At 55.2% G+C, this 26,087-nt stretch overlaps 2 protein-coding genes and 1 non-coding gene across 4 annotated transcripts; 2 read left to right on the forward strand and 1 right to left on the reverse strand.

Annotated features, from left to right (window-relative positions):
• The first annotated feature begins 2,524 nt into the window (after nt 1-2,524).
• TRNAT-AGU (transfer RNA threonine (anticodon AGU)) lies at nt 2,525-2,598 on the forward strand. Its single transcript has one exon. It is a non-coding gene; the product is annotated as a tRNA-Thr (tRNA).
• A 997-nt stretch (nt 2,599-3,595) lies between these two features.
• Nucleotides 3,596-19,946, reverse strand: LOC110356452 (coiled-coil domain-containing protein 81-like). 2 transcript variants are annotated; one of them, XM_065048151.1, is made up of 8 exons: nt 19,520-19,946; nt 16,612-16,673; nt 16,101-16,254; nt 13,772-14,028; nt 7,047-7,132; nt 6,807-6,919; nt 4,576-4,693; nt 3,596-4,164 (listed from the first exon to the last, which is right to left on the reverse strand). In XM_065048151.1, the coding sequence occupies exons 2-8, from the start codon at nt 16,666-16,668 to the stop codon at nt 3,603-3,605; spliced, it is 1,347 nt and encodes a 448-aa protein (XP_064904223.1). In that variant the 5' UTR covers nt 16,669-16,673; nt 19,520-19,946; the 3' UTR covers nt 3,596-3,602. The 2 variants fall into 2 exon arrangements, with proteins under 2 accessions (XP_064904223.1, XP_064904222.1); XM_065048150.1 differs by lacking the exon at nt 19,520-19,946 and adding an exon at nt 18,278-18,409.
• On the forward strand, nt 19,724-24,928 carry LOC135577993 (mucin-2-like). Its single transcript, XM_065048149.1, has 4 exons — nt 19,724-19,796; nt 20,893-21,218; nt 22,963-24,078; nt 24,146-24,928. The coding sequence occupies exons 2-4, from the start codon at nt 20,894-20,896 to the stop codon at nt 24,586-24,588; spliced, it is 1,884 nt and encodes a 627-aa protein (XP_064904221.1). The 5' UTR covers nt 19,724-19,796; nt 20,893; the 3' UTR covers nt 24,589-24,928.
• The last annotated feature ends 1,159 nt before the right edge of the window (nt 24,929-26,087 follow it).

Here is a 26,087-nt window from a genome sequence, read left to right on the forward strand (position 1 = left end):
GGCTGGGGGGGTCTCTATAGGGGCTGGGGGGGTCTCTATAGGGGCTGGGGGGCGTGCCGTGCGGGCCCTCCCCTTCCCCCCCCCCCCCCGCGCCTCCCGTGGATGATTCACCCTGCGGCCACCAGCGCCCCCCCCCATCCCCCTCCCGGCGGGGGGGAGGGGGGCGGCGGTGACGTCACCTTCGGGATCACGTGGGGGGGGTCTCCTACTCGCAGCGGCACGAGCCCGACCCCCCCCCATTTCCCCTACCCCCCCCCCCCCCCATCCGCGTCCTTGGGGGGTGACCCCACCCCCCACCCCCCCCCCCCCCCCACTCCCGCTCTGGCCACTCCCCCCTCCCGGACGCCCTGGGTCCTTGGAGTGGGGGGGGGGAAGGGTGAGTCGGCACCCCCCCAACTCCGAACGCCTGGGTCCCTGATTCATCACCTGGGGGGGGGGGGGGGGGGGGGGGGGAGGGGGGGGGAGGGAGGAGAGGGGGGAGTCACGTGGTGTCTTTGGGGGGAGGGGACAGCATCTCCCCCCCGTTGCTATGGCAGGCGGTTTGCTATGAACACAGCACCCCCCCCCGTTGCTATGGTAGAGGTTGGCTAAGGACAAAGCATCCCCGTTGCTATGGCAACCGTTGCTAAGGGACCTGTTGTAGCCCCGAGGGGTGGCCCTGGAGGTGCAACCCCACCCCCCCCCCCCCCCCCCCCCGCTTCCCCCGTGCTGGGAGAGGACCCAGGCGTCCGGGAAATGGGTGGGGGTCACGGGGAGGGGGAGGGGCGGACGGACGCCTCGTGTAACAACCCGCCCCCTTGCAAACACCCTGTGCACACCCCCCCTTGCCAACACCCCCACCCCGTGCAACACCCCTTTGCACACCCCCCGTGCAACACCCCCCACCCCCGTGCAACACCATTTGCACACCCCCCGTGCAACACCCCTGTGCAACATCCCCCCTCTGTGCAACACCCCTGTGCACACCCCCCGTGCAACACCCCCACCCCGTGCAACACCCCTTTGCACACCCCCCGTGCAACACCCCTGTGCAACATCCCCCTCTGTGCAAACACCCTGTGCACACCCCCCGTGCAACACCCCCACCCCGTGCAACACCCTTTGCACACCCCCACCGTGCAACACCCCACACCCCGTGCAAACACCATTTGCACACACCCCCCGTGCAACACCCTGTGCAACATCCCCCTCTGTGCAACACCCTGTGCACACCCCCCGTGCAAACACCCCACCCCGTGCAACACCCCTTTGCACACACCCCCCGTGCAACACCCCCACCCCGTGCAACACCCTGTGCACACCCCCCGTGCAACACCCCACCCCGTGCAACACCCTTTGCACACACCTCCATGCAAACACCCTGTGCAACACCCCCCTCCGTGTAACACCCTGTGCACACCCCCCGTGCAACACCCCACCCCGTGCAACACCCTTTGCACACACTCCCGTGCAACACCCTGTGCAACACCCCCCTCCGTGTAACACCTGTGCACACCCCCCCGTGCAACACCCCACCCTGTGCAACACCCTTTGCACACCCCCGTGCAACACCCCCACCCCCGTGCAACACACCCTGTGCACACCCCCTCGTGCAACACCCCCGTGCAACACCCCCACCCCCGTGCAACACCCCCCATCTGTGCACACCCCCGCACTTTCCCCGCCCCTGCTCCTCTCTGCGGCCCCGTGGCGCCGCGGCAGCGACTCCGCCCGCGGAGCTGGAGACACGGGTTCGAGACCCGGCTGCTGCACCCCCCCCCCCCCACCCCCATCGCACACAGACCCCCCACTTTTGCTCCATTACCCTTTTTGCAACCCCCCTTTGGCACCCCCACTTTTGCATACCCCCCATTGCCCCCCTTTTTACACCCCCTTTTGCACTCCCCCTTTGCACACCCCTCTTTGCACCCCCCATCGCACACAGCCCCCCATTGCCCCCCACTTTTGCACCCCCCATTGCCCCCCTTTTTACACCCCCTTTGCACTCCCCCTTTGCACCCCTCCTCTTTGCACCCCCCCATCGCACACAGCCCCCATATTGCCCCCCACTTTTTGCACCCCCCATTACCCCCTTTTGCAACCCCCCTTTTGGCACCCCCACTTTTGCAACTCCCCATTGCCCCCCTTTTTACACCCCCTTGGCACCCCATCTTTGCACCCCCCATCGCACACAGCCCCCATTGCCCCCCACTTTTGCACACCCCCAATTGCCCCCCCTTTTTGCACACCCCCATTGTCCCCTTTTTAGCACCCCCTTTGCACCCCCCTCTTTGCACCCCCCATTTGCCCCCCACTTTTGCACACCCCCATTACCTCCTTTGCACCCCCCCGTTTTGCACCCCCCATTTGCCCCCCCCCCTTTACAAACCCTCCCCCCAGTCCCGCCCCCCCCCTTTCTCCCCCCTTTTTTTACACCCCCTTCGCACCCCCCTTTTTGCGCCCCTATTCCCTCCACCCCCCCCGCGCATGCGCGGAGCCGCCGGAGCCAGCGATGGGGGGCGTGCCGCGCGCCGCTCCGCCAGGCGGCGCCGTGGCTTAGTTGGTTAAAGCGCCTGTCTAGTAAACAGGAGATCCTGGGTTCGAATCCCAGCGGTGCCTTTTACCCTCCGGAGCTTGGGGCGGGGGGGGGCACCCCACTTTTAAAGGGGAACCACCCCGGTTTGCAATTAGGGACGCATATGGGGTGCTTACTGTGTTTTTGGGGGGGTTATTTATGCCTTTTAGATCGCCCCGTGGGGCACCTTAGTGTTGGGGGGGGCACCTCGGTTTTTGGGGGAGGGGCACCTCAGTTTTTGGTACTTTTAATCATCTCCTTCCACATGGGACCAAGAGGACAACAGGTCTTGGTCTTCAGAGAAGCTCCACGTTGACTTGGACCAACCATCCTTCACCTCAACCCAACTGGAGGTTCCTCAAGTACCTCGACCTCCAAGCTCCATGTCAATAATCCATATTTTTGGGGGTTTGCCACAATTTCTCAGGTCCCAACTTCATTATCATTGATGTCATGGTCTTGGTGGTGGCCCCATGGGGACATCATAGGTGGGGACATCGACCAGGCTGGTCTCGGAGCTCGTTGCCGATAAGACGGCGATTACGGGCGTAACGAAGGTCGGGGGTCCCCGAGGACGTGGCGTTTGGGTTTCATCGTCATCATCTTCACCGTCGCCATCTCAGCCAGGAACTGCTCCACCAATCCTGGTCCTTCTCCTCCTCCTCCTCCTCCTCTTCCTCCCATAGAGCTCTGGGGTCTCCTTTGTCCCCGCGCTTGTCCCGACTTGCGTCCTCGGCTTTTGAGCTTGCGTTTGAGGGTCATCAACAGCTTTTGGGGTGAGGAGACCTTCTGGGTCATTGATGGCTTCTTGAAGGAGATGATGAGATGGAAGAGACCTTCTGGGTCATTGATGGCTTCTTGGAAGGAGACAATGGGGTGGAAGAGACCTTCTGGGTCATTGATGGTTTCTTGGAAGGAGATGATGGGGTGGAAGAGACCTTCTGGGTCATTGATGGCCTCTTGGAAGAAGACAATGGGGTGGAAGAGACCTTCTGGGTCATTGATGGCCTCTTGGAAGAAGACAATGGGGTGGAAGAGACCTTCTGGGTCATTGATGGCTTCTTGGAAGGAGATGATGAGATAGAAGAGACCTCTGGGTCATTGATGGCCTCTTGGAAGGAGATGATGAGATAGAAGAGACCTTCTGGGTCATTGATGGCCTCTTGGAAGAAGACAATGGGGTGGAAGAGACCTTCTGGGTCATTGATGGCCTCTTGGAAGGAGATAATGGGGTGGAAGAGACCTTCTGGGTCATTGATGGCTTCTTGGAAGAAGACAATGGGGTGGAAGAGACCTTCTGGGTCATTGATGGCTTCTTGGAAGGAGATGATGAGACAGAAGAGACCTTCTGGGTCATTGATGGCTTCTTGGAAGGAGACAATGGGGTGGAAGAGACCTTCTGGGTCATTGATGGTTTCTTGGAAGGAGATGATGAGATAGAAGAGACCTTCTGGGTCATTGATGGCTTCTTGGAAGGAGACAATGGGGTGGAAGAGACCTTCTGGGTCATTGATGGTTTCTTGGAAGGAGATGATGAGATAGAAGAGACCTTCTGGGTCATTGATTCCTTTGATGGGATGGAGGAGACCTTCTGGATCACCGACAGCTTCCTGGAAGGACACAATGAGATGGGTCTACCTTGAGGACACCATGGACTTGGGGACATGTGGCTCTTTGCGCAGCTCAGCTGAGGAAACCCCTTGAGATGGGACCCACAGTTGACACACAACTGTCCCCATGTCATATCTGGGTCCTCCTGAAGTGCTGGAGAAGATCCAGCCCCATGACATCTTCAAGCAAGACAAGGTTCCTTCAAACTCCATCAACCCAACCTTGAGCTCTTCCAATAGTTTGGGTTGGAAGGACCGTTTGAAGGTCCACCTAGACCAACCCCCTTCCCATGGTCAAGGGCATCTTCCAGTTGCTCCAAACCTCATCCAACCTTGATTGTTGCCATGGATGGAGCATCTACCACCTCGTTGGACAAAATGGAGACACCAGCCTTGAGCCTTCAGCCTCACCTGGTATGAGATGTTCTCCTCTTCTTCTCATTCCTTGTGACCTCCCAGATCCGCGACGTTTCATCACTGGTCAAGTTTGGACTTCCTGGAGCTGGGAAACCATGAAATCCACCTGGAACTGAGAAGAAACATCATCAGAAGAACATGGTGGTGACACCAGTGGCCCCGGTGACACCCAAGGGTGCTCATGGGCTCTTTAAAAAGGACCAAGAGGGACGTTCTGCTCCCCCCGTGGCCACTGCGCTCCCCCCCAACAACAGGTTTGCCCCAGTTCTCCATCATCTCCAAGGTGGTTTCTCCATCATCTCCGAGGTGGTTTCTCCACCATTTCCAAGGCGGTTTCTCCGTCATCTCCAAGGCGGTTTCTCCATCATCTCCAAGGTGATTTCTCCACCATTTCCAACGTGGCTTCTCCATCATCTCCAAGGTGGTTTCTCCACCATTTCCAAGGCGGTTTCTCCATCATCTCCAAGGTGGTTTCTCCATCATCTCTAAAGTGGTTTCTCCACCATTTCCAACATGGCTTCTCCATCATCTCCAAGGCGGTTTCTCCATCATCTCCAAGGTGATTTCTCCACCATTTCCAACGTGGCTTCTCCATCATCTCCAATGAGGTTTCTCCATCATTTCCAATGAGGTTTCTCCACCATTTCCAATGAGGTTTCTCCATCATCTCCAAGGTGGGTTCTCCATCATCTTCAACATGGCTTCTCCATCATTTCCAAGGTGGTTTCTCCACCATTTCCAACATGGTTTCTCCATCATCTCCAGGTGGTCTCTCCACCATTTCCAATGGGTTTCTCCACCATCTCCAAGGTGGTTTCTCCACCATTTCCAAGGCGGTTTCTCCATCATCTCCAAGGTGGTTTCTCCATCATCTCTAAGGTGGTTTCTCCACCATTTCCAACATGGCTTCTCCATCATCTCCAAGGCGGGTTCTCCATCATCTTCAACACGGCTTTTCCATCATCTCCAAGGTGGTTTCTCCACCTTTTCCAAGGTGGTTTCTCCATCATCTCCAAGGCGGTTTCTCCATCATCTCCAAGGTGATTTCTCCACCATTTCCAACGTGGCTTCTCCATCATCTCCAATGAGGTTTCTCCATCATCTCCAATGAGGTTTCTCCATCATCTCCAAGGCAGTTTCTCCATCATCTCCAAGGTGATTTCTCCACCATTTCCAACGTGGCTTCTCCATCATCTCCAATGAGGTTTCTCCACCATCTCCAATGAGGTTTCTCCACCATTTCCAATGAGGTTTCTCCACCATTTCCAATGAGGTTTCTCCATCATCTCCAAGGTGGGTTCTCCGTCATCTCTGAGGTGGGTTCTCCATCATCTCCAGGTGGTTTCTCCACCATTTCCAAGGCGGTTTCTCCATCATCTCCAAGGTGGTTTCTCCATAATCTCCAACGTGATTTCTCCACCATTTCCAACGTGGCTTCTCCATCATCTCCAATGAGGTTTCTCCATCATTTCCAATGAGGTTTCTCCATCATCTCCAAGGTGGGTTCTCCGTCATCTCTGAGGTGGGTTCTCCATCATCTTCAACATGGCTTTTCCATCATCTCCAAGGTGGTTTCTCCACCTTTTCCAAGGTGGTTTCTCCATCATTTCCAACGTGGTTTCTCCATCATTTCCAATATGGTTTCTCCATCATCTCCAGGTGCTTTCTCCACCATTTCCAATGGGTTTCTCCACCATCTCCAAGGTGGTTGTTCCACCATTTCCAACATGGCTTCTCCATCATCTCCAAGGTGGTTTCTCCATCATTTCCAACGTGATTTCTCCATCATCTCCAAGGTGGCTTCTCCATCATCTCCAATGAGGTTTCTCCATCATTTCCAATGGGTTTCTTCATCATCTCCAAGGCAGTTTCTCCATCATCTCCAGGTGGTTTCTCCATGATTTCCAATGGGTTTCTCCACCATTTCCAACATGGCTTCTCCATCATTTCCAATTAGGTTTCTCCATCATTTCCAACATGGTTTCTCCATCATCTCCAGGTGGTTTCTCCACCATCTCCAACGTGGTTTCTCCACCATCTCCAACGAGGTTTCTCCATCACTTCCAATGGGTTTCCCCACCATTTCCAACGTGGTTTCTCCACCATTTCCAAGGTGGTTTCTCCACCATTTCCAACATGGTTTCTCCATCATCTCCAAGGCGGTTTCTCCAACCCTCAACACCGCTGATTTCCCCACCAAAACCACCCAAATCAGGTTGTTTTACCTTTCTCGCAATGGCCAAGATGTGGAAAACTCTCTTTCCTCATCTCCTCGTCCTCACCAGGAGCTCGTTGTGACTCATTGGGTCGTGGTTTGGCCACGACCTCCACCGCAAACCTGGAGACGACACCAACACGACCCAGAGCATCAAGTCGCCCACTTGTTTTCCCAAATCTACCACGTTTTTCCCCAAATCCACCGTATTTTCCCAGCTCTACCACCAAACAGCCCCCAATGTCCTCACCTGGGGAAGATGATGGTGCGACCGGAGGAACAGAGTGAGGCCAAGGGAACCATTGGGGACAACATGGTGTCCAGCACCTCGGGGACCTGCAGGGGAGGAGAATAAAGGTGGTGGGAGGTCCTCAAGGTGAGACAATTGATATTGGAGGTGGCCAAAGATGGTGGGATGTTCTCAAGGTGGCTGAGGGACCCAATATTGGAGGATAAAGATGGGGGGATGTTCTCAATATGGTTGAGGGACCCAATATTGGAGGATAAAGATGGTGGGAGGTCCTCAACATGAGATACTTGACATTGGAGGTGACCAAAGATGGTGGGATGTTCTCAATGTGGTTGAGGGACCCAATATTAGAGGATAAAGATGGTGGGATGTTCTCAATGTGGTTGAGGGACCCAATATTGGAGGCCAAAGATGGTGGGATGTTCTCAATGTGGTTGAGAGACCCAGTATTGGAGGATAAAGAAGGTGGGAGGTCCTCAACATGAGATACTTGACATTGGAGGAGAATAACGATGGTGAGATGTTCTCAATGTGGTTGAGGGACCCAATATTGGAGGATAAAGATGGTGGGATGTTCTCAATATGGTTGAGGGACCCAATATTGGAGAATAAAGATGGTGGAAGGTTCTCAACATGAGATACTTGATATTGGAGGTGGCCAAAGATGGTGGGATGTTCTCAATGTGGTTGAGGGACCCAATATTGGAGAATAAAGATGGTGGGATGTTCTCAATGTGGTTGAGGGACCCAATGTTGGAGAATAAAGATGGTGGAAGGTTCTCAACATGAGATACTTGATATTGGAGGAGAATAACGATGGTGAGATGTTCTCAAGGTGGTTGAGGGACCCAATATTGGAGGATAAAGATGGTGGGAGGTTCTCAACATGAGATACTTGATATTGGAAGAGAATAAAGATGGTGGGATGTTCTCAATGTGGTTGAGGGACCCAATATTGGAGGATAAAGATGGTGGGAGGTCCTCAAGATAAGATACTTGACATTGGAGGTGGCCAAAGATGATGGGATGTTCTCAACATGAGATACTTGATATTGGAGGTGGCCAAAGACGGTGGGATGTTCTCAATGTGGTTGAGGGACCCAATATTGGGGGATAAAGATGGTGGGAGGTCCTCAACATGAGATACTTGACATTGGAGGTGACCAAAGATGGTGGGATGTTCTCAATGTGGTTGAGGGACCCAATATTGGAGGATAAAGATGGTGGGATGTTCTCAATGTGGTTGAGAGACCCAATATTGGAGAACAAAGATGATGGGAGGTCCTAAACATGAGATACTTGATATTGGAAGAGAATAACGATGGTGGGATGTTCTCAAGGTGGCTGAGGGACCCAATATTGGAGGACAAAGATGACAGGAGGTCTTCAATGTGGTTGAGGGACCCAATATTGGAGGATAAAGATGGTGGGATGTTCTCAATGTGGTTAAGGGACCCAGTATTGGAGGATAAAGATGGTGGGAGGTCCTCAACATGAGATACTTGATATTGGAGGAGAATAAAGATGATGGGATGTTCTCAACATGAGATACTTGATATTGGAGGTGACCAAAGATGTTGGGATGTTCTCAATGTGGTTGAGGGACCCAATATTGGAGGATAAAGATGGTGGGATGTTCTCAATATGGTTGAGGGACCCAATATTGGAGGATAAAGAAGGTGGGAGGTCCTCAACATGAGATGCTTGACATTGGAGGTGGCCAAAGATGGTGGGATGTTCTCAAGGTGGTTGAGGGACCCAATATTGGAGGCCAAAAATGGTGGGAGGTCTTCAATGTGGTTGAGGGACCCAATGTTGGAGGATAAAGATGATGGGATGTCCTCAACATGAGATACTTGACATTGGAGGTGGCCAAAGAGGGTGGGATGTTCTCAATGTGGTTGAGGGACCCAATATTGGAGGATAAAGATGGTGGGAGGTTCTCAATGTGGTTGAGGGACCCAATATTGGAGGACAAAGATGGTGGGATGTTCTCAATGTGGTTGAGGGACCCAATATTGGAGGACAAAGATGGTGGGATGTTCTCAATGTGGTTGAGGGACCCAATATTGGAGAATAAAGATGGTGGAAGGTTCTCAACATGAGATACTGGATATTGGAGGAGAATAACGATGGTGGGATGTTCTCAAGGTGGCTGAGGGACCCAATATTGGAGGACAAAGATGACAGGAGGTCTTCAATGTGGTTGAGAGACCCAATATTGGAGGCCAAAGATGGTGGGATGTTCTCAATGTGGTTAAGGGACCCAATATTGGAGGATAAAGAAGGTGGGAGGTCCTCAACATGAGATACTTGACATTGGAGGTGGCCAAAGATGGTGGGATGTTCTCAATGCGGTTGAGGGACCCAATATTGGAGGATAAAGATGACGGGATGTTCTCAATGTGGTTGAGGGACCCAATATTGGAGGATAAAGATGGTGGGAGGTCCTCAACATGAGATACTTGATATTGGAGGTGACCAAAGATGGTGGGATGTTCTCAAGGTGGTTGAAGGACCCAATATTGGAGGATAAAGATGGTGGGAGGTCTTCAACATGGTTGAGGGACACAGTATTGGAGAATAAAGATGGCAGGAGGTCCTCAACATGAGATACTTGATATTGAAGGAGAATAACGATGGTGGGATGTTCTCAATGTGGTTGAGGGACCCAATATTGGAGAATAAAGATGGTGGAAGGTCCTCAACATGAGATACTTGATATTGGAGGTGGCCAAAGATGGTGGGATGTTCTCAAGGTGGTTGAAGGACCCAATATTGGAGGCCAAAGATGGTGGGATGTTCTCAATATGGTTGAGAGACCCAATATTGGAGGATAAAGAAGGTGGGAGGTCCTCAACATGAGATAGTTGACATTGGAGGTGACCAAAGATGGTGGGATGTTCTCAGTGTGGTTGAGGGACCCAATATTGGAGAATAAAGATGGTGGGAGGTCCTCAGCATGAGATACTTGATATTGGAGGTGGCCAAAGATGGTGGGATGTTCTCAATGTGGTTGAGGGACCCAATATTGGAGAATAAAGATGGTGGGATGTTCTCAATGTGGTTGAGAGACCCAATATTGGAGGATAAAGATGGTGGGATGTTCTCAATGTGGTTGAGGGACCCAATATTGGAGAATAAAGATGGTGGGAGGTCCTCAACATGAGATACTTGATATTGGAGGAGAATAAAGATGATGGGATGTTCTCAACATGAGATACTTGATATTGGAGGTGACCAAAGATGGTGGGATGTTCTCAATGTGGTTGAGGGACCCAATATTGGAGGCCAAAGATGGTGGGAGGTCTTCAATGTGGTTGAGGGACCCAATATTGGAGAATAAACATGGTGGGATGTTCTCAATGTGGTTGAGGGACCCAATATTGGAGGATAAAGATGGTGGGAGGTTCTCAACATGAGATACTTGATATTGGAAGAGAATAAAGATGGTGGGATGTTCTCAATGTGGTTGAGGGACCCAATATTGGAGGCCAAAGATGGTGGGATGTTCTCAATGTGGTTGAGAGACCCAATATTGGAGGATAAAGAAGGTGGGAGGTCCTCAACATGAGATAGTTGACATTGGAGGTGACCAAAGATGGTGGGATGTTCTCAGTGTGGTTGAGGGACCCAATATTGGAGAATAAAGATGGTGGGATGTTCTCAATATGGTTGAGGGACCCAATATTGGAGAATAAAGATGGTGGAAGGTTCTCAACATGAGATACTTGATATTGGAGGAGAATAACGATGGTGAGATGTTCTCAAGGTGGCTGAGGGACCCAATATTGGAGGACAAAGATGACAGGAGTCTTCAATGTGGTTGAGGGACCCAATATTGGAGGATAAAGATGGTGGGATGTTCTCAATGTGGTTAAGGGACCCAATATTGGAGGATAAAGAAGGTGGGAGGTCCTCAACATGAGATACTTGACATTGGAGGTGGCCAAAGATGGTGGGATGTTCTCAATGCGGTTGAGGGACCCAATATTGGAGAATAAAGATGGTGGGATGTTCTCAATATGGTTGAGGGACCCAATATTGGAGGATAAAGATGGTGGGAGGTCCTCAACATGAGATACTTGACATTGGAGGTGGCCAAAGATGGTGGGATGTTCTCAAGGTGGTTGAAGGACCCAATATTGGAGGATAAAGATGGTGGGAGGTCTTCAACATGGTTGAGGGACACAGTATTGGAGAATAAAGATGGCAGGAGGTCCTCAACATGAGATACTTGATATTGGAGTTGGCCAAAGATGCAGGAAGGTCCTCAACGTGGTTGAGGGACCCAATATTGGAGGTCAAAGATGGTGGGAGGTCCTCAGCATGAGATACTTGATATTGGAGGAGAATAAAGATGATGGGATGTTCTCAACATGAGATACTTGATATTGGAGGTGGCCAAAGACGGTGGGATGTTCTCAATGTGGTTGAGGGACCCAATATTGGAGGATAAAGATGGTGGGATGTTCTCAATGTGGCTGAGGGACCCAATATTGGAGGATAAAGATGGTGGGAGGTTCTCAACATGAGATACTTGATATTGGAAGAGAATAAAGATGGTGGGATGTTCTCAATGTGGTTGAGGGACCCGATATTGGAGGCCAAAGATGATGGGACATCCTCAATATGGTTGAGGGACCCAATGTTGGAGGATAAAGATGGTGGGAGGTCCTCAACATGAGATACTTGACATTGGAGGTGACCAAAGATGGTGGGATGTTCTCAATGTGGTTGAGGGACCCAATATTGGAGGATAAAGATGGTGGGAGGTCCTCAAGATAAGATACTTGATATTGGAGGAGAATAACGATGGTGGGATGTTCTCAAGGTGGCTGAGGGACCCAATATTGGAGGCCAAAGATGGTGGGATGTTCTCAATGTGGTTGAGGGACCCAATATTGGAGGATAAAGATGGTGGGAGGTCCTCAACATGAGATAGTTGACATTGGAGGTGACCAAAGATGGTGGGATGTTCTCAGTGTGGTTGAGGGACCCAATATTGGAGGTCAAAGATGGTGGGATGTTCTCAATGTGGTTGAGGGACCCAATATTGGAGAATAAAGATGGTGGGATGTTCTCAATGTGGTTGAGGGACCCAATATTGGAGGATAAAGATGGTGGGAGGTCCTCAACATGAGATACTTGATATTGGAGGAGAATAAAGATGGTGGGATGTCCTCAACATGAGATACTTGATATTGGAGGTGGCCAAAGATGGTGGGATGTTCTCAATGCGGTTGAGGGACCCAATATTGGAGGATAAAGATGGTGGGATGTTCTCAAGGTGGCTGAGGGACCCAATATTGGAGGATAAAGATGGTGGGATGTTCTCAATATGGTTGAGGGACCCAATGTTGGAGGATAAAGATGGTGGGAGGTCCTCAGCATGAGATACTTGATATTGGAGGAGAATAAAGATGATGGGATGTTCTCAACATGAGATAATTGATATTGGAGGTGACCAAAGATGGTGGGATGTTCTCAATGTGGTTGAGGGACCCAATATTGGAGGATAAAGATGGTGGGAGGTCCTCAACATTAGATACTTGATATTGGAGGAGAATAAAGATGATGGGATTTTCTCAACATGAGATACTTGATATTGGAGGTGACCAAAGATGGTGGGATGTTCTCAATGCGGTTGAGGGACCCAATATTGGAGGATAAAGATGGTGGGAGGTCCTCAACATGAGATACTTGACATTGGAGGTGGCCAAAGATGGTGGGATGTTCTCAAGGTGGTTGAAGGACCCAATATTGGAGAATAAAGATGGTGGGAGGTCCTCAGCATGAGATACTTGATATTGGAGGTGGCCAAAGATGGTGGGATGTTCTCAATGTGGTTGAGGGACCCAATATTGGAGAATAAAGATGGTGGGATGTTCTCAATGTGGTTGAGAGACCCAATATTGGAGGATAAAGATGGTGGGATGTTCTCAATGTGGTTGAGGGACCCAGTATTGGAGAATAAAGATGGTGGGAGGTCCTCAACATGAGATACTTGATATTGGAGGAGAATAAAGATGATGGGATGTTCTCAACATGAGATACTTGATATTGGAGGTGACCAAAGATGGTGGGATGTTCTCAATGTGGTTGAGGGACCCAATATTGGAGGATAAAGAAGGTGGGAGGTCCTCAACATGAGATGCTTGACATTGGAGGTGGCCAAAGATGGTGGGATGTTCTCAATGTGGTTGAGGGACCCAATATTGGAGAATAAAGATGGTGGGATGTTCTCAATATGGTTGAGGGACCCAATATTGGAGAATAAAGATGGTGGGAGGTCCTCAACATGAGATACTTGATATTGGAGGAGAATAATGATGGTGGGATGTTCTCAAGGTGGTTGAGGGACCCAATATTGGAGGATAAAGATGGTGGGATGTTCTCAATATGGTTGAGGGACCCAATATTGGAGGATAAAGATGGTGGGAGGTCTTCAACATGGTTGAGGGACACAGTATTGGAGAATAAAGATGGCAGGAGGTCCTCAACATGAGATACTTGATATTGGAGTTGGCCAAAGATGCAGGAAGGTCCTCAACGTGGTTGAGGGACCCAGTGTTGGAGAACAAGATGGTGGGACGTCCTCAACGTGACTCAGACACCCAATATAGGAGAAGCCCAAGCTCATGAAGGACCATCATCCTCACCCCACCCAAGACATTGCCCACGTCCCACCATATCCACCACCCACCATCCCCACCATCACCCACCTGGAAAACCACCTTCTGCAAGTTGTCCTTCCCGGCCAAGGCCTCCAGGAAGTGGTGGTAGAACCTCATGTCCACCTTGGTGGCTTCGAGGAGCAGCACCCCGATGTCCTTCAGGAGAAGCGCCACGTTCTGCCCCTTCCCCAGGCAGTAGGAGAAGAGGGACAAGGTCCCTTGGACACAACCTTCCACCTTCCGTCGTGACACGGAGGCGGTCGCGGCCACCTTGGAGTATTTGATGGGTTCCAGCTCCTTGTTACCTGGAGAAAACCCATGTGAGACGATGGAGACACCACCCCGTGGCTCTTGAGGCATCACCCAATGGTTGAGCGTTGAAATTATGGGGAGAAACCCCAATTTTGGAGCATTTTTGGAGTGGTTTAGACGTGGGGAAGGGATGTGATGTCCACCTTGGAGTATCTGATGGGTTCCAGCTCCAAAAGCCATGTGAGATGATGGAGACACCACCCCGTGGCTCTTGAGGCATCACCCAATGGTTGAGCATTGAAATTATGGGGAAAACCCCAATTTTGGAGCATTTTTGGAGTGGTTTAGACCTGGGGAAGGGATGTGATGTCCACCTTGGAGTATCTGATGGGTTCCAGCTCCAAAAGCCACCTGAGATGATGGAGACACCACCCCGTGGCTCTTGAGGCATCACCCAATGGTTGAGCGTTGAAATTATGGGGAAAACCCCAATTTTGGAGCATTTTTGGAGTGGTGTAGACCTGGGGAAGGGATGTGATGTCCACCTTGGAGTATCTGGTGGGTTCCAGCTCCAAAACCCACCTGAGATGATGGAGACACCTCCCCATGGCTCTTGAGGCATCACCCAATGGTTGAGCGTTGAAATTATGGGGAGAAACCCCAATTTTGGAGCATTTTTGGAGTGGTTTAGACCTGGGGAAGGGATGTGACGTCCACCTTGGAGTATCTGATGGGTTCCAGCTCCAAAAGCCACCTGAGATGATGGAGACACCATCCCGTGGCTCTTGAGGCATCACCCAATGGTTGAGCGTTGAAATTATAGGGAGAAACACCAATTTTGGAGCATTTTTGGAGTGGTGTAGACCTGGGGAAGGGATGTGATGTCCACCTTGGACTATCTGATGGGTTCCAGCTCCAAAAGCCACCTGAGATGATGGAGACACCACCCCATGGCTCTTGAGGCATCACCCAATGGTTGAGCGTTGAAATTATGGGGAGAAACCCCAATTTTGGAGCATTTTTGGAGTGGTATAGACGTGGGGAAGGGATGTGATGTCCACCTTGGAGTATCTGGTGGGTTCCAGCTCCAAAACCCACCTGAGATGATGGAGACACCTCCCCATGGCTCTTGAGGCATCACCCAATGGTTGAGCGTTGAAATTATGGGGAGAAACCCCAATTTTGGAGCATTTTTGGAGTGGTTTAGACCTGGGGAAGGGATGTGACGTCCACCTTGGAGTATCTGATGGGTTCCAGCTCCAAAAGCCACCTGAGATGATGGAGACACCATCCCGTGGCTCTTGAGGCATCACCCAATGGTTGAGCGTTGAAATTATGGGGAGAAACCCCAATTTTGGAGCATTTTTGGAGTGGTGTAGACCTGGGGAAGGGATGTGATGTCCACCTTGGAGCATCTGATGGGTTCCAGCTCCAAAAGCCACCTGAGATGATGGAGACACCACCCTGTGGCTCTTGAGGCATCACCCAATGGTTGAGCGTTGAAATGATGGGGAGAAACCCCAATTTTGGAGCATTTTTGGAGTGGTGTAGACGTGGGGAAGGGATGTGACGTCCACCTTGGAGTATCTGATGGGTTCCAGCTCCAAAAGCCACCTGAGATGATGGAGACACCACCCCATGGCTCTTGAGGCATCACCCAATGGTTGAGCGTTGAAATGATGGGGAGAAACCCCAATTTTGGAGCATTTTTGGAGTGGTTTAGACCTGGGAAGGGATGTGATGTCCACCTTGGAGTATCTGATGGGTTCCAGCTCCAAAAGCCACCTGAGATGATGGAGACACCATCCCGTGGCTCTTGAGGCATCACCCAATGGTTGAGCGTTGAAATGATGGGGAGAAACCCCAATTTTGGAGCATTTTTGGAGTGGTGTAGACCTGGGGAAGGGATGTGATGTCCACCTTGGACTATCTGATGGGTTCCAGCTCCAAAACCCACCTGAGATGATGGAGACACCTCCCCATGGCTCTTGAGGCATCACCCAATGGTTGAGCGTTGAAATGATGGGGAGAAACCCCAATTTTGGAGCATTTTGGGGGTGGTTTAGTCCCAGTGAAGGGACACGATGACCATGCGACCAACCAGGTGGCATCTCCACCATCTTACCGGGCAGGTAGGACTTGTCGTCCACGAGGTTGTGGCCGACCACGAGGTTCCTGGCCAGGTTGAACGTGGGTCTGTGGATGGTCACATCTTCATCTCCAACCTGGACCTGTTGCGTCACGACATCGAAGGAGCCCAAGGTGGGAATTCGGACCCCCTGGAGAAGATGAGAAGGACCCAAGGGTGAGGATTGGCCAGTTGGAAGAGCTGGAGGTGGCCCATTTGACCACAGATGGTCCTTCTGGATGAATCTTCCCCATTTCCATGCTGGGGTGAACTTTGGGGAGAAGATCTCAAGTCTTTCCACCCAAAAAGCCAACGATGGGTCAAAGCAGAAGGATCTTGAGGGGTCTTCAGCACATGGTCCACCAGAGGTGCCACCACGTTTGCCCAAGACCTATTTGTCTGTCGTTGTGAATTTTGGGGTGATTTTCCTGCTTTTTGAGCAATCTGAGGGCCACGGGGACTTCCCACCCATGTCTGTGGCCCAGGAGGACACGGGTGGTGGGTCTACCTTGTTGGACAGGAGATGGTCATGGATGTAGGTGGCCACCGCGTCCCAGATGGCCATTTGCTCTGGAAGACAATGGAGAATCCATGTCACATTCAGTGGCCACCAGCTCTGGAGCCTCGACCACCCCCCTGAGCTTCAGGGCCACCACAGGAATGTCATGGTGACCACCTTGGGTGATCACAACATTCCCGTGGTGGCCACCATGATGACCATTGGGTGACCACAACATTCCCATGGTGGTTCTGGGGACACCATGATGACCATTGGGTCACCACAACGTTCTGGTGGTGGCCGTGGGGACACCATGGTGACCATCGGGTCACCACAACCTTCCCGTGGTGGCCACCATTAAGACAATTGGGTCACCACAACCTTCTCATGGTGGCCACCATGATGACCATTGGGTCACCACAACCTTCCCATGGCGACCATTGGGTCAAGACAAGGTTCCCATGGTGGCCATGGGGACACCGTGGTGACCATTGGGTCACCACAGTATTCCCATGGTTGCCATGGGAACACCATGATGACCATTGGGTCACCCCAACCTTCCCATGGTGGCCACCATGATGACCATTGGGTCACCACAACCTTCTCATGGTGGCCACCATGATGACCATTGGGTCACCACAACCTTCCCATGGCGACCATTGGGTCAACACAAGGTTCCCATGGTGGCCATGGGGACACCATGGTGACCATTGGGTCAAGACAAGGTTCCCATGGTGGCCATGGGGACACCGTGGTGACCATTGGGTCACCACAGTATTCCCATGGTTGCCATGGGAACACCATGATGACCATTGGGTCACCACAACCTTCTCATGGTGGCCACCATGATGACCACTGGGTCACCACAACCTTCCCATGGCGACCATTGGGTCAACACACGGTTCCCATAGTGGCCACCATGTTGACCACTGGGTCACCACAGCATTCCCATGGTGGCCATGGGGACACCATGATGACCATCGGGTCACCCCAACCTTCCCATGGTGGCCACCATGATGACAATTGGGTCACCACAACCTTCCCATGTTGGCCACCATGTTGTCCATTGGGTCACCAAAACCTTACCATGGCGACCATTGGGTCAACACAAGGTTCCCATGGTGGCCATGGGGACACCGTGGTGACCATTGGGTCAACACAAGGTTCCCATGGTGGCCATGGGGACACCATGGTGACTATTGGGTCACCACAGCATTCCCATGGTGGCCATGGGGACACCATGGTGACCATTGGGTCACCACAACCTTCTCATGGTGGCCACCATGATGACCATTGGGTCACCACAACCTTCCCATGGCGACCATTGGGTCAACACAAGGTTCCCATGGTGGCCATGGGGACACCATGGTGACCATTGGGTCAACACAAGGTTCCCATGGTGGCCATGGGGACACCATGATGACCATTGGGTCACCGCAACCTTCTCATGGTGGCCACCATGATGACCATTGGGTCACCGCAACCTTCTCATGGTGGCCACCATGATGACCATTGGGTCACCACAACCTTCCCATGGCGACCATTGGGTCAACACACGGTTCCCATAGTGGCCACCATGTTAACCACTGGGTCACCCCAACCTTCCCATGGTGGCCACCACGTTGACCACTGGGTCACCCCAACGTCCCCATGGTGGCCCTGGGGACACCGGTACCTCCCGTGGTGACACTGGGCATCATGAATCCACGTTCCATCCCATCCCAGAATTCCACCCTCGTTGGACCGTCCATGGGGTTGACGATGAGCCGGGAGCTCCTCCCCAACTTCACCCCACACTTCCGTGTCATTGTGACGTCACGGTGACGTCACCACTCTGGCCCGTGGTCACGTGACCTTCGTGGTGTCTCAGGCCCCGACATCCTCAGAATTCTCCTACTGGTCCATACTGGTGTGTACTGGTCTCTGTTTGTCCATATTAGTGTCTGCTGGTGGCTACTGGTGTATACTGGTGTTCTACTGGTGTCCTACTGGTGTATACTGGTGTATACTGGTGTATACTGGTGTATACTGGTGTCCTACTGGTGTCCTACTGGTGTATACTGGTGTATACTGGTGTCCTACTGGTGTATACTGGTGTATACTGGTGTATACTAGTGTCCTACTGGTGTATACTGGTGTCCTACTGGTGTCCTACTGGTGTATACTGGTGTATACTGGTGTCCTACTGGTGTATACTGGTGTCCTACTGGTGGCTACTGGTGTATACTGGTGTTCTACTGGTATCTTACTGGTCGCTACTGGTGGCTACTGGTGTCCTACTGACATCCTACTGGTGTTCTACTGATGTATACTGGTGTCCTACTGTTGGCTACTGGTGTCCTACTGGTGTCCTATTGGTCTATACTGGTGTCCTACTGGTGTATACTGGTGCGTACTGGTGTCCTACTGGTGCCTATTGGTGTCTTATTGGTCTATACTGGTGTCCTACTGGTGTATACTGGTGTATACTGGTGTCCTACTGGTGCCTATTGGTGTCTTATTGGTGTCCTACTGGTGCATACTGGTGTCCTACTGGTGTCCTACTGGTGTCCTATTGGTGTATACTGGTGTCCTACTGGTGTATACTGGTGTCCTACTGGTATGTAGTGATGCCTACTGGTGTTCTACTGATGTCCTACTGGTGCCTACTGGTGTCCTACTGGTCTATACTGGTGCATACTGGTGCATACTGGTGCATACTGGTGTCCTACTGGTGTCCTACTGACGTATACTGGTGCATACTGGTACATACTGGTGCGTACTGGTCCCCATTGGTGTATACTGGCACACACTGGTGTCCTACTGGTGTCCTACTGGTGCATACTGGTGTCCTACCGGTGTATACTGGTGCATACTGGTGTCCTACTGGTGCATACTGGTGTTCTACTGGCATATACTGGTGCAAACTGCTCCTTACCGGTGCCTGCAGGCGCACACTGTTGCGCTTCTGGTGTCCCGCTGCTCCATACTGGTCCAAACTGGTCCAAACTGGTCCAAACTGGTGCACACTGGTGTCCTGCAGTTCCTCCTGCGCTCCTCCCAGCCGCCAGGGGCGCGATCGCCCCGCCCGCATCGCCCCTGCCCTTCCTGCCGCTCGTCTCGGTGGTTCCGCCCTCTGGCCCCGCCCCAGGACGTCCGGCGCGCTCTGGCTGCCCAATCAGCGCGCGGGGGCGTGGCCGAGGCGGCGGCGAGCGGTAAAGGGCGGGCGGGGGCGCCACGTGGGGTCCCAGGGTCACCGGGGGACCCTATGGGGGGAACCTATAGGGAGTTTAATGGGGGGGGTCCCTATAGGGGTTTACTGGGGGGGGAGTCCTATAGAGGGGGGGTCACGGGTGGGTCCCTGTGGGGGTTCCCTATAGGGCTGTCCCTATGGGGGGGTCACAATAGGGGGGTCTCTGGGGTGGGGGGGTCCCTATGGGAGCATTCATATAGGGCTGTCCCTATGGGGGCATCATATAGCGGGGGTCTCTGGGGTGGGGGGACCCTATGGGGGGGGTCCCTATAGGGCTGTCCCTATGGGGGGGGTCACTATAGGAGGGTCTCTGGGGTGGGAGGGTCCCTATGGGGGGGTCACAGATGGGTCCCTATAGGAGGTTCCCTATAGGGCTGTCCCTATGGGGGGGTCACAATAGGGGGGTCTCTGGGGTGGGGGGGTCCCTATGGGAGCATTCATATAGGGCTGTCCCTATGGGGGCATCATATAGGGGGGGTCTCTGGGGTTCGGGGACCCTATGGGGGGGTCCCTATAGGGCTGTCCCTATGGGGGGGGTCACTATAGGAGGGACTCTGGGGTGGGAGGGTCCCTATGGGGGGGGCACAGGTCGGTCCCTATAGGAGGTTCCCTATAGGGCTGTCCCTATGGGGGGGTCACAATAGGGGGGTCTCTGGGGTGGGGGGGTCCCTATGGGGGCATTCATATAGGGCTGTCCCTATGGGGGCATCATATAGGGGGGGTCTCTGGGGTGGGGGGACCCTATGGGGGGGGTCCCTATAGGGCTGTCCCTATGGGGGGGGTCACTATAGGAGGGTCTCTGGGGTGGGAGGGTCCCTATGGGGGGGTCACAGGTCGGTCCCTATAGGAGGTTCCCTATAGGGCTGTCCCTATGGGGGGGTCACAATAGGGGAGTCTCTGGGGTGGGGGGACCCTATGGGGGGTCCCAGGTGAGTCCCTATGGAGGGACCCTATAGGGCTGTTCCTATGGGGGGGTCACAGGTGGGTCCCTAGGGGGGGTCCCTATAGGTGTGTCCCTATGGGGGGAGTCAATCCTATATCCCCTCCCCCCCCTTTAGGATGGAGCCGATGGAACCTCCGCAACCTCCAGAGGGGGGGTCAGGGCCGCCCCTCCCCCATCCTCTTGCCCCTCCCCCCCCCTCTCCGGACCCGCCCCCTTTTGGGGTGCCCTGGGTGGGGGAGGGGGACCCTCTGCCGGTTTTGGGGGGGGTGGCCGCCCCCATTTTCATTCGGGGGGAGACGCAGCGGCTGGTGCGGGAATTGGGGAGGGCCCGGCCCCTCCCCCACCTGCCCCACGTCAAGAGGGTGCGGGGGGGGGAGGGGCCGGGGGGGGAGGGGCCGGCGGTGCTGATCTGTCTGGAGAGCCAACTGGGAACCCCCCCAGGTAATGGGATGGGGGGGAACTGGGGGGACTGGGAGGGACTGGGAGCACTGGGGGGGACTGGGGACACTGGGGGAATTGGGGGGGACTGGGGATACTGGGGGGGACTGGGGATACTGGGGGGGACTGGGGATACTGGGAACACTGGGAGCACTGGGGGGGACTGGGGACACTGGGGGAAATGGGGACACTGGGGATACTGGGGGAAATGGGGACACTGGGGGAATTGGGGGACTGGGGATACTGGGAGGGATTGGGAGGCACTGGGGGGGACTGGGAGCACTGGGGGAATTGGGGACTGGGGACACTGGGGGGGACTGGGGACACTGGGGGGGACTGGGGACACTGGGGGAAATGGGGACACTGGGGGAATTGGGGGGGACTGGGGATACTGGGAGGGACTGGGAGCACTGGGAAGGACTGGGAGGCATTGGGGGGTACTGGGGGAATTGGGGACTGGGGATACTGGGAGGGACTGGGAGCACTGGGAAGGACTGGGGGGGACTGGGGATACTGGGAAGGACTGGGAGCACTGGGAAGGACTGGGGGGTGACTGGGAGGGACTGGGGGAATTGGGGACTGGGGATACTGGGAGGGACTGGGAGCACTGGGAAGGACTGGGAGGCATTGGGGGGTACTGGGGGAATTGGGGACTGGGGATACTGGGAGGGACTGGGAGCACTGGGAAGGACTGGGGGGTACTGGGGGAATTGGGGACTGGGGATACTGGGAAGGACTGGGAGCACTGGGAAGGACTGGGGGGTGACTGGGAGGGACTGGGGGAGTTGGGGACTGGGGATACTGGGAGGGACTGGGAGCACTGGGAAGGACTGGGAGGCACTGGGGGGTACTGGGGGAATTGGGGACTGGGGATACTGGGAGCACTGGGAAGGACTGGGAGGCACTGGGGGTACTGGGGGAATTGGGGACTGGGGATACTGGGAGCACTGGGAAGGACTGGGAGGCACTGGGGGGTACTGGGGGAATTGGGGACTGGGGATACTGGGAGCACTGGGAAGGACTGGGAGGCACTGGGGGGTACTGGGGGAATTGGGGACTGGGGATACTGGGAGCACTGGGAAGGACTGGGAGGCACTGGGGGGTACTGGGGGAATTGGGGACTGGGGATACTGGGAGCACTGGGAAGGACTGGGAGGCATTGGGGGGTACTGGGGGAATTGGGGACTGGGGATACTGGGAGCACTGGGAAGGACTGGGAGGCACTGGGGGGTACTGGGGGAACTGGGGACTGGGGATACTGGGAGCACTGGGAAGGACTGGGAGGCACTGGGGGGTACTGGGGGAACTGGGGACTGGGGATACTGGGAGCACTGGGAAGGACTGGGAGGCACTGGGGGGTACTGGGGGAATTGGGGACTGGGGATACTGGGAGCACTGGGAAGGACTGGGAGGCACTGGGGGGTACTGGGGGAATTGGGGACTGGGGATACTGGGAGCACTGGGAAAGACTGGGAGGCACTGGGGGGTACTGGGGGAATTGGGGACTGGGGATACTGGGTGGGACTGGGAGCACTGGGAAGGACTGGGAGGCACTGGGGGGTACTGGGGGAATTGGGGACTGGGGATACTGGGTGGGACTGGGAGCACTGGGAAGGACTGGGGGGTGACTGGGAGGCACTGGGGGGACTGGGGGAGTTGGGCACTGGGGATACTGGGAGCACTGGGGATACTGGGAGCACTGGGGACATCTGGGCTGTTGGGGACGTGGCTGCCACCACCCGCCCAGGTGTCAGCGATGATGTCACTGATGATGTCACCGATGATGTCACCACAGTCCCTGGAAGCGCTTGTGGCACTGGGGACACCAGTAGCAGGGACACTGGAGCTGGATGTGTCACTGGGAGCACTGGGGACACCAGGGACGTTGTCACCGTCACCACCAGCGGTGGCTCTGGGGACATTGTCACCCCTATTGGGGACACCAGGGACATTGTCACCGTCACCACCAGCGGTGGCCCTGGGGACATTGTGATCACTACTGGGGACAACAAGGACATTGTCACCGTCACCACCACTGGTGGCACTGGGACCATTGGGGACACCAGGGACATTGTCACCGTCACCACCAGTGGTGGCTCTGGTGACATTGTCACCGCTACTGGGGACACCAGGAACATTGTCACCGTCACCACCACTGGTGGCACTGGGACCATTGGGGACACCAGGGACATTGTCACCGTCACCACCAGCGGTGGCTCTGGGGACATTGTCACCCCTATTGGGGACACCAGGGACGTTGTCACCGTAACCACCAGTGGTGGCCCTGGTGACATTGTCACCCCTCTTAGGGACACCAGGAACATTGTCACCGTCACCACCATTGGTGGCACTGGGGACATTGAGGACACCAGGAACATTGTCACCGTCACCACCAGCGGTGGCTCTGGGGACATTGTCACCCCTATTGGGGACACCAGGGATGTTGTCACCGTAACCACCAGTGGTGGCCCTGGTGACATTGTCACCCCTCTTGGGGACACCAGGAACATTGTCACCGTCACCACCATTGGTGGCACTGGGGACATTGAGGACACCAGGAACATTGTCACCGTCACCACCAGCGGTGGCTCTGGTGACATTGTCACCACTACTGGGGACACCAGGGACGTTGTCACCGTCACCACCAGTGGTGGCTCTGGGGACATTGGGGACACCAGGAACTTTGTCACCGTCACCACCAGCGGTGGCTCTGGTGACATTGTCACCACTGCTGGGGACATTGTCACCACTACTAGGGACATTGTCACCACTACTGGGGACACCAAGGACATTGTCACCGTCACCACCAGCAGTGGCCCTGGGGACATTGTCACCACTACTGGGGACACCAAGGACATTGTCACCGTCACCACCAGCAGTGGCCCTGGGGACATTGTCACCACTACTGGGGACACCAAGGATATTGTCACCCGCCATTGGGGACACTGTCACCACCATCCCTGGTGCCACCCCCCCCCATGTCCCCACTGTCCCCCTCCCCCCCCCTCCCCGTCCTCCTGGGTCCCCACGTGTCCCCCCACGGTCTGGGTCCCCCATTCCGCGTCCTCGTCCCCGCCCGCGTCCCCAAGGGGGTGACGGAGGTGACAGCGGCTCGAGCGGCCGCCCTGTGGCCCTGGGTGACGCGGGGGGGGACGTTGGGGACAATGGGGACGGAGCTGCCCCCGGAGGAGGTGACAGAGGTGACAAAGCTCATGGGGGTGGCGGTGGCGGCCGCGCGGCGTGGGGCGCGGGGGGGGGATGGTGGCGGCGGGGGGGGCGGCCGTGGATGTCGCGACAGGGCGGGTGGTGGCGACAGCGCACGACGGGCGGCGGGGGGGTCACCCGTTGGCCCACGCCACCATGCGCCTCCTAGAGGAGGTGGCGAGGCGCCAAAGGGGGGCGTGGTTATGGCGATGACGTCAGCGGTGACGCCACGCCCTACCTTTGCGCGGGGTGCGACGTCTACCTGACGCGGGAGCCGTGCGCGCTCTGCGCCATGGCGCTCGTGCAACGCGCGGGCGCGCCGGGTGTTGTTCGGGGTGCGAGTCCCGCAGGGGGCGCTGTGCGGGAGGTACCGGTTGCACGGGAGGAGCCCGCCGCTCAATCACCGGTATCGGGCGTTCGGGGGGGTGCGGGCGAGGGAGTGTGAGCAGCTGGGGCTCCGGTAAACCAGTATAAACCAGTATAGACCAGTATAAACCAGTACAAACCCATCCCGCCGCTCCCCCGTCTCTCTCGTCGCTCCCCCGCCCCTCGGGGAACGGCGGGGGGGCGTGGTCAGGGAGCGGGGGGCGTGGTCAGGGGAAGAGCGGCAGCCCAACTGGGGAACGCCAATGGAGGGGGCGTGGTCAGGGAGTGGGGGGCGTGGTCAGGGGAAGAGCGGCAGCCCAACTGGGGAACGCCAATGGAGGGGGCGTGGTCAGGGAGTGTGGGGCGTGGTCAGGGGAAGAGCGGCAGCCCAACTGGGGAACGCCAATGGAGGGGGCGTGGTCAAGGGCTGAGCGGCAGCCCAATCGGGGAACGCCAGTGGAGGGGGCGTGGTCAGGGACAGGGTTATGGGGCGGGGGTGAGGAAGGGGGCGGGGCGTCAGTGGTTGCCACGGCAACGTGAGGCCTAGCGCGGGGTGTGGAGCCTGCGGGGGGAACTGGGAGCACTGGGGATACTGGGAGGACACTGGGAGCAGACTGGGAGCATTGGGGGGCACTGGGAGGACACTGTGAGGATACTGGGAGCAAATGGGGAGGATGCTGGGGGGCACTGGGAGGATAGTGGGAATACTGGGGGGGGCACTGGGAGATACTGGGAGCAAATGGGGGGGATGCTGGGGGGCACTGGGAGCACTGGGGGGCACTGGGGGAACTGGGGGGATCACTGGGAGAACTGGGGGGATACTGGGAGCAAATGGGGAGGATACTGGGAGGATAGAGGGAGCACTGGGGGGCACTGGGAGATACTGGGAGCAAATGGGGAGGATGCTGGGGGGGCACTGGGAGCACTGGGGGGGCACTGGGAGCACTGGGGGGATACTGGGAGCACTGGGGGGGCACTGGGAGATACTGGGAGCAAATGGGGAGGATACTGGGGGGCACTGGGAGGATAGTGGGAGCACTGGGGGAACTGGGGGGATACTGGGAGCAAATGGGGGGATGCTGGGGGGGCACTGGGAGTACGGGGGGGCACTGGGAGTACTGGGGGGATACTGGGAGCAAATGGGGAGGATACTGGGAGGATAGTGGGAGCACTGGGGGGCACTGGGAGGATACTGGGAGCCAATAGGGAGGATACTGGGGGGGCACTGGGAGCACTGGGGGGGCACTGGGAGAACTGGGGGGATACTGGGAGCAAATGGGGAGGATACTGGGGGGGCACTGG

The sequence above is a fragment of the Columba livia genome, unplaced genomic scaffold (genome assembly GCF_036013475.1).
Source record: "Columba livia isolate bColLiv1 breed racing homer unplaced genomic scaffold, bColLiv1.pat.W.v2 Scaffold_2064, whole genome shotgun sequence".
Taxonomy (NCBI): domain Eukaryota; kingdom Metazoa; phylum Chordata; class Aves; order Columbiformes; family Columbidae; genus Columba; species Columba livia.

Bases quoted from the DNA above. Each gene is read 5' to 3' on its own strand.
- LOC135577993 (XM_065048149.1), top strand. From the start codon at position 20,894: ATGGAGCCGATGGAACCTCCGCAACCTCCAGAGGGGGGGTCAGGGCCG. The intron at 21,219-22,962 runs GTAATGGGATGG...CCACCCGCCCAG, and splicing joins CCAACTGGGAACCCCCCCAG to GTGTCAGCGATGATGTCACT. The intron at 24,079-24,145 runs CCGTCACCACCA...GGATATTGTCAC, and splicing joins GGACACCAAGGACATTGTCA to CCGCCATTGGGGACACTGTC.
- LOC110356452 (XM_065048150.1), bottom strand. From the start codon at position 18,353: ATGGACGGTCCAACGAGGGTGGAATTCTGGGATGGGATGGAACGTGGA. The intron at 7,133-13,771 runs GTGGGTGATGGT...CCTCCCCTGCAG, and splicing joins TGCAGAAGGTGGTTTTCCAG to GTCCCCGAGGTGCTGGACAC. The intron at 6,920-7,046 runs GTGAGGACATTG...TGTCGTCTCCAG, and splicing joins CGCACCATCATCTTCCCCAG to GTTTGCGGTGGAGGTCGTGG.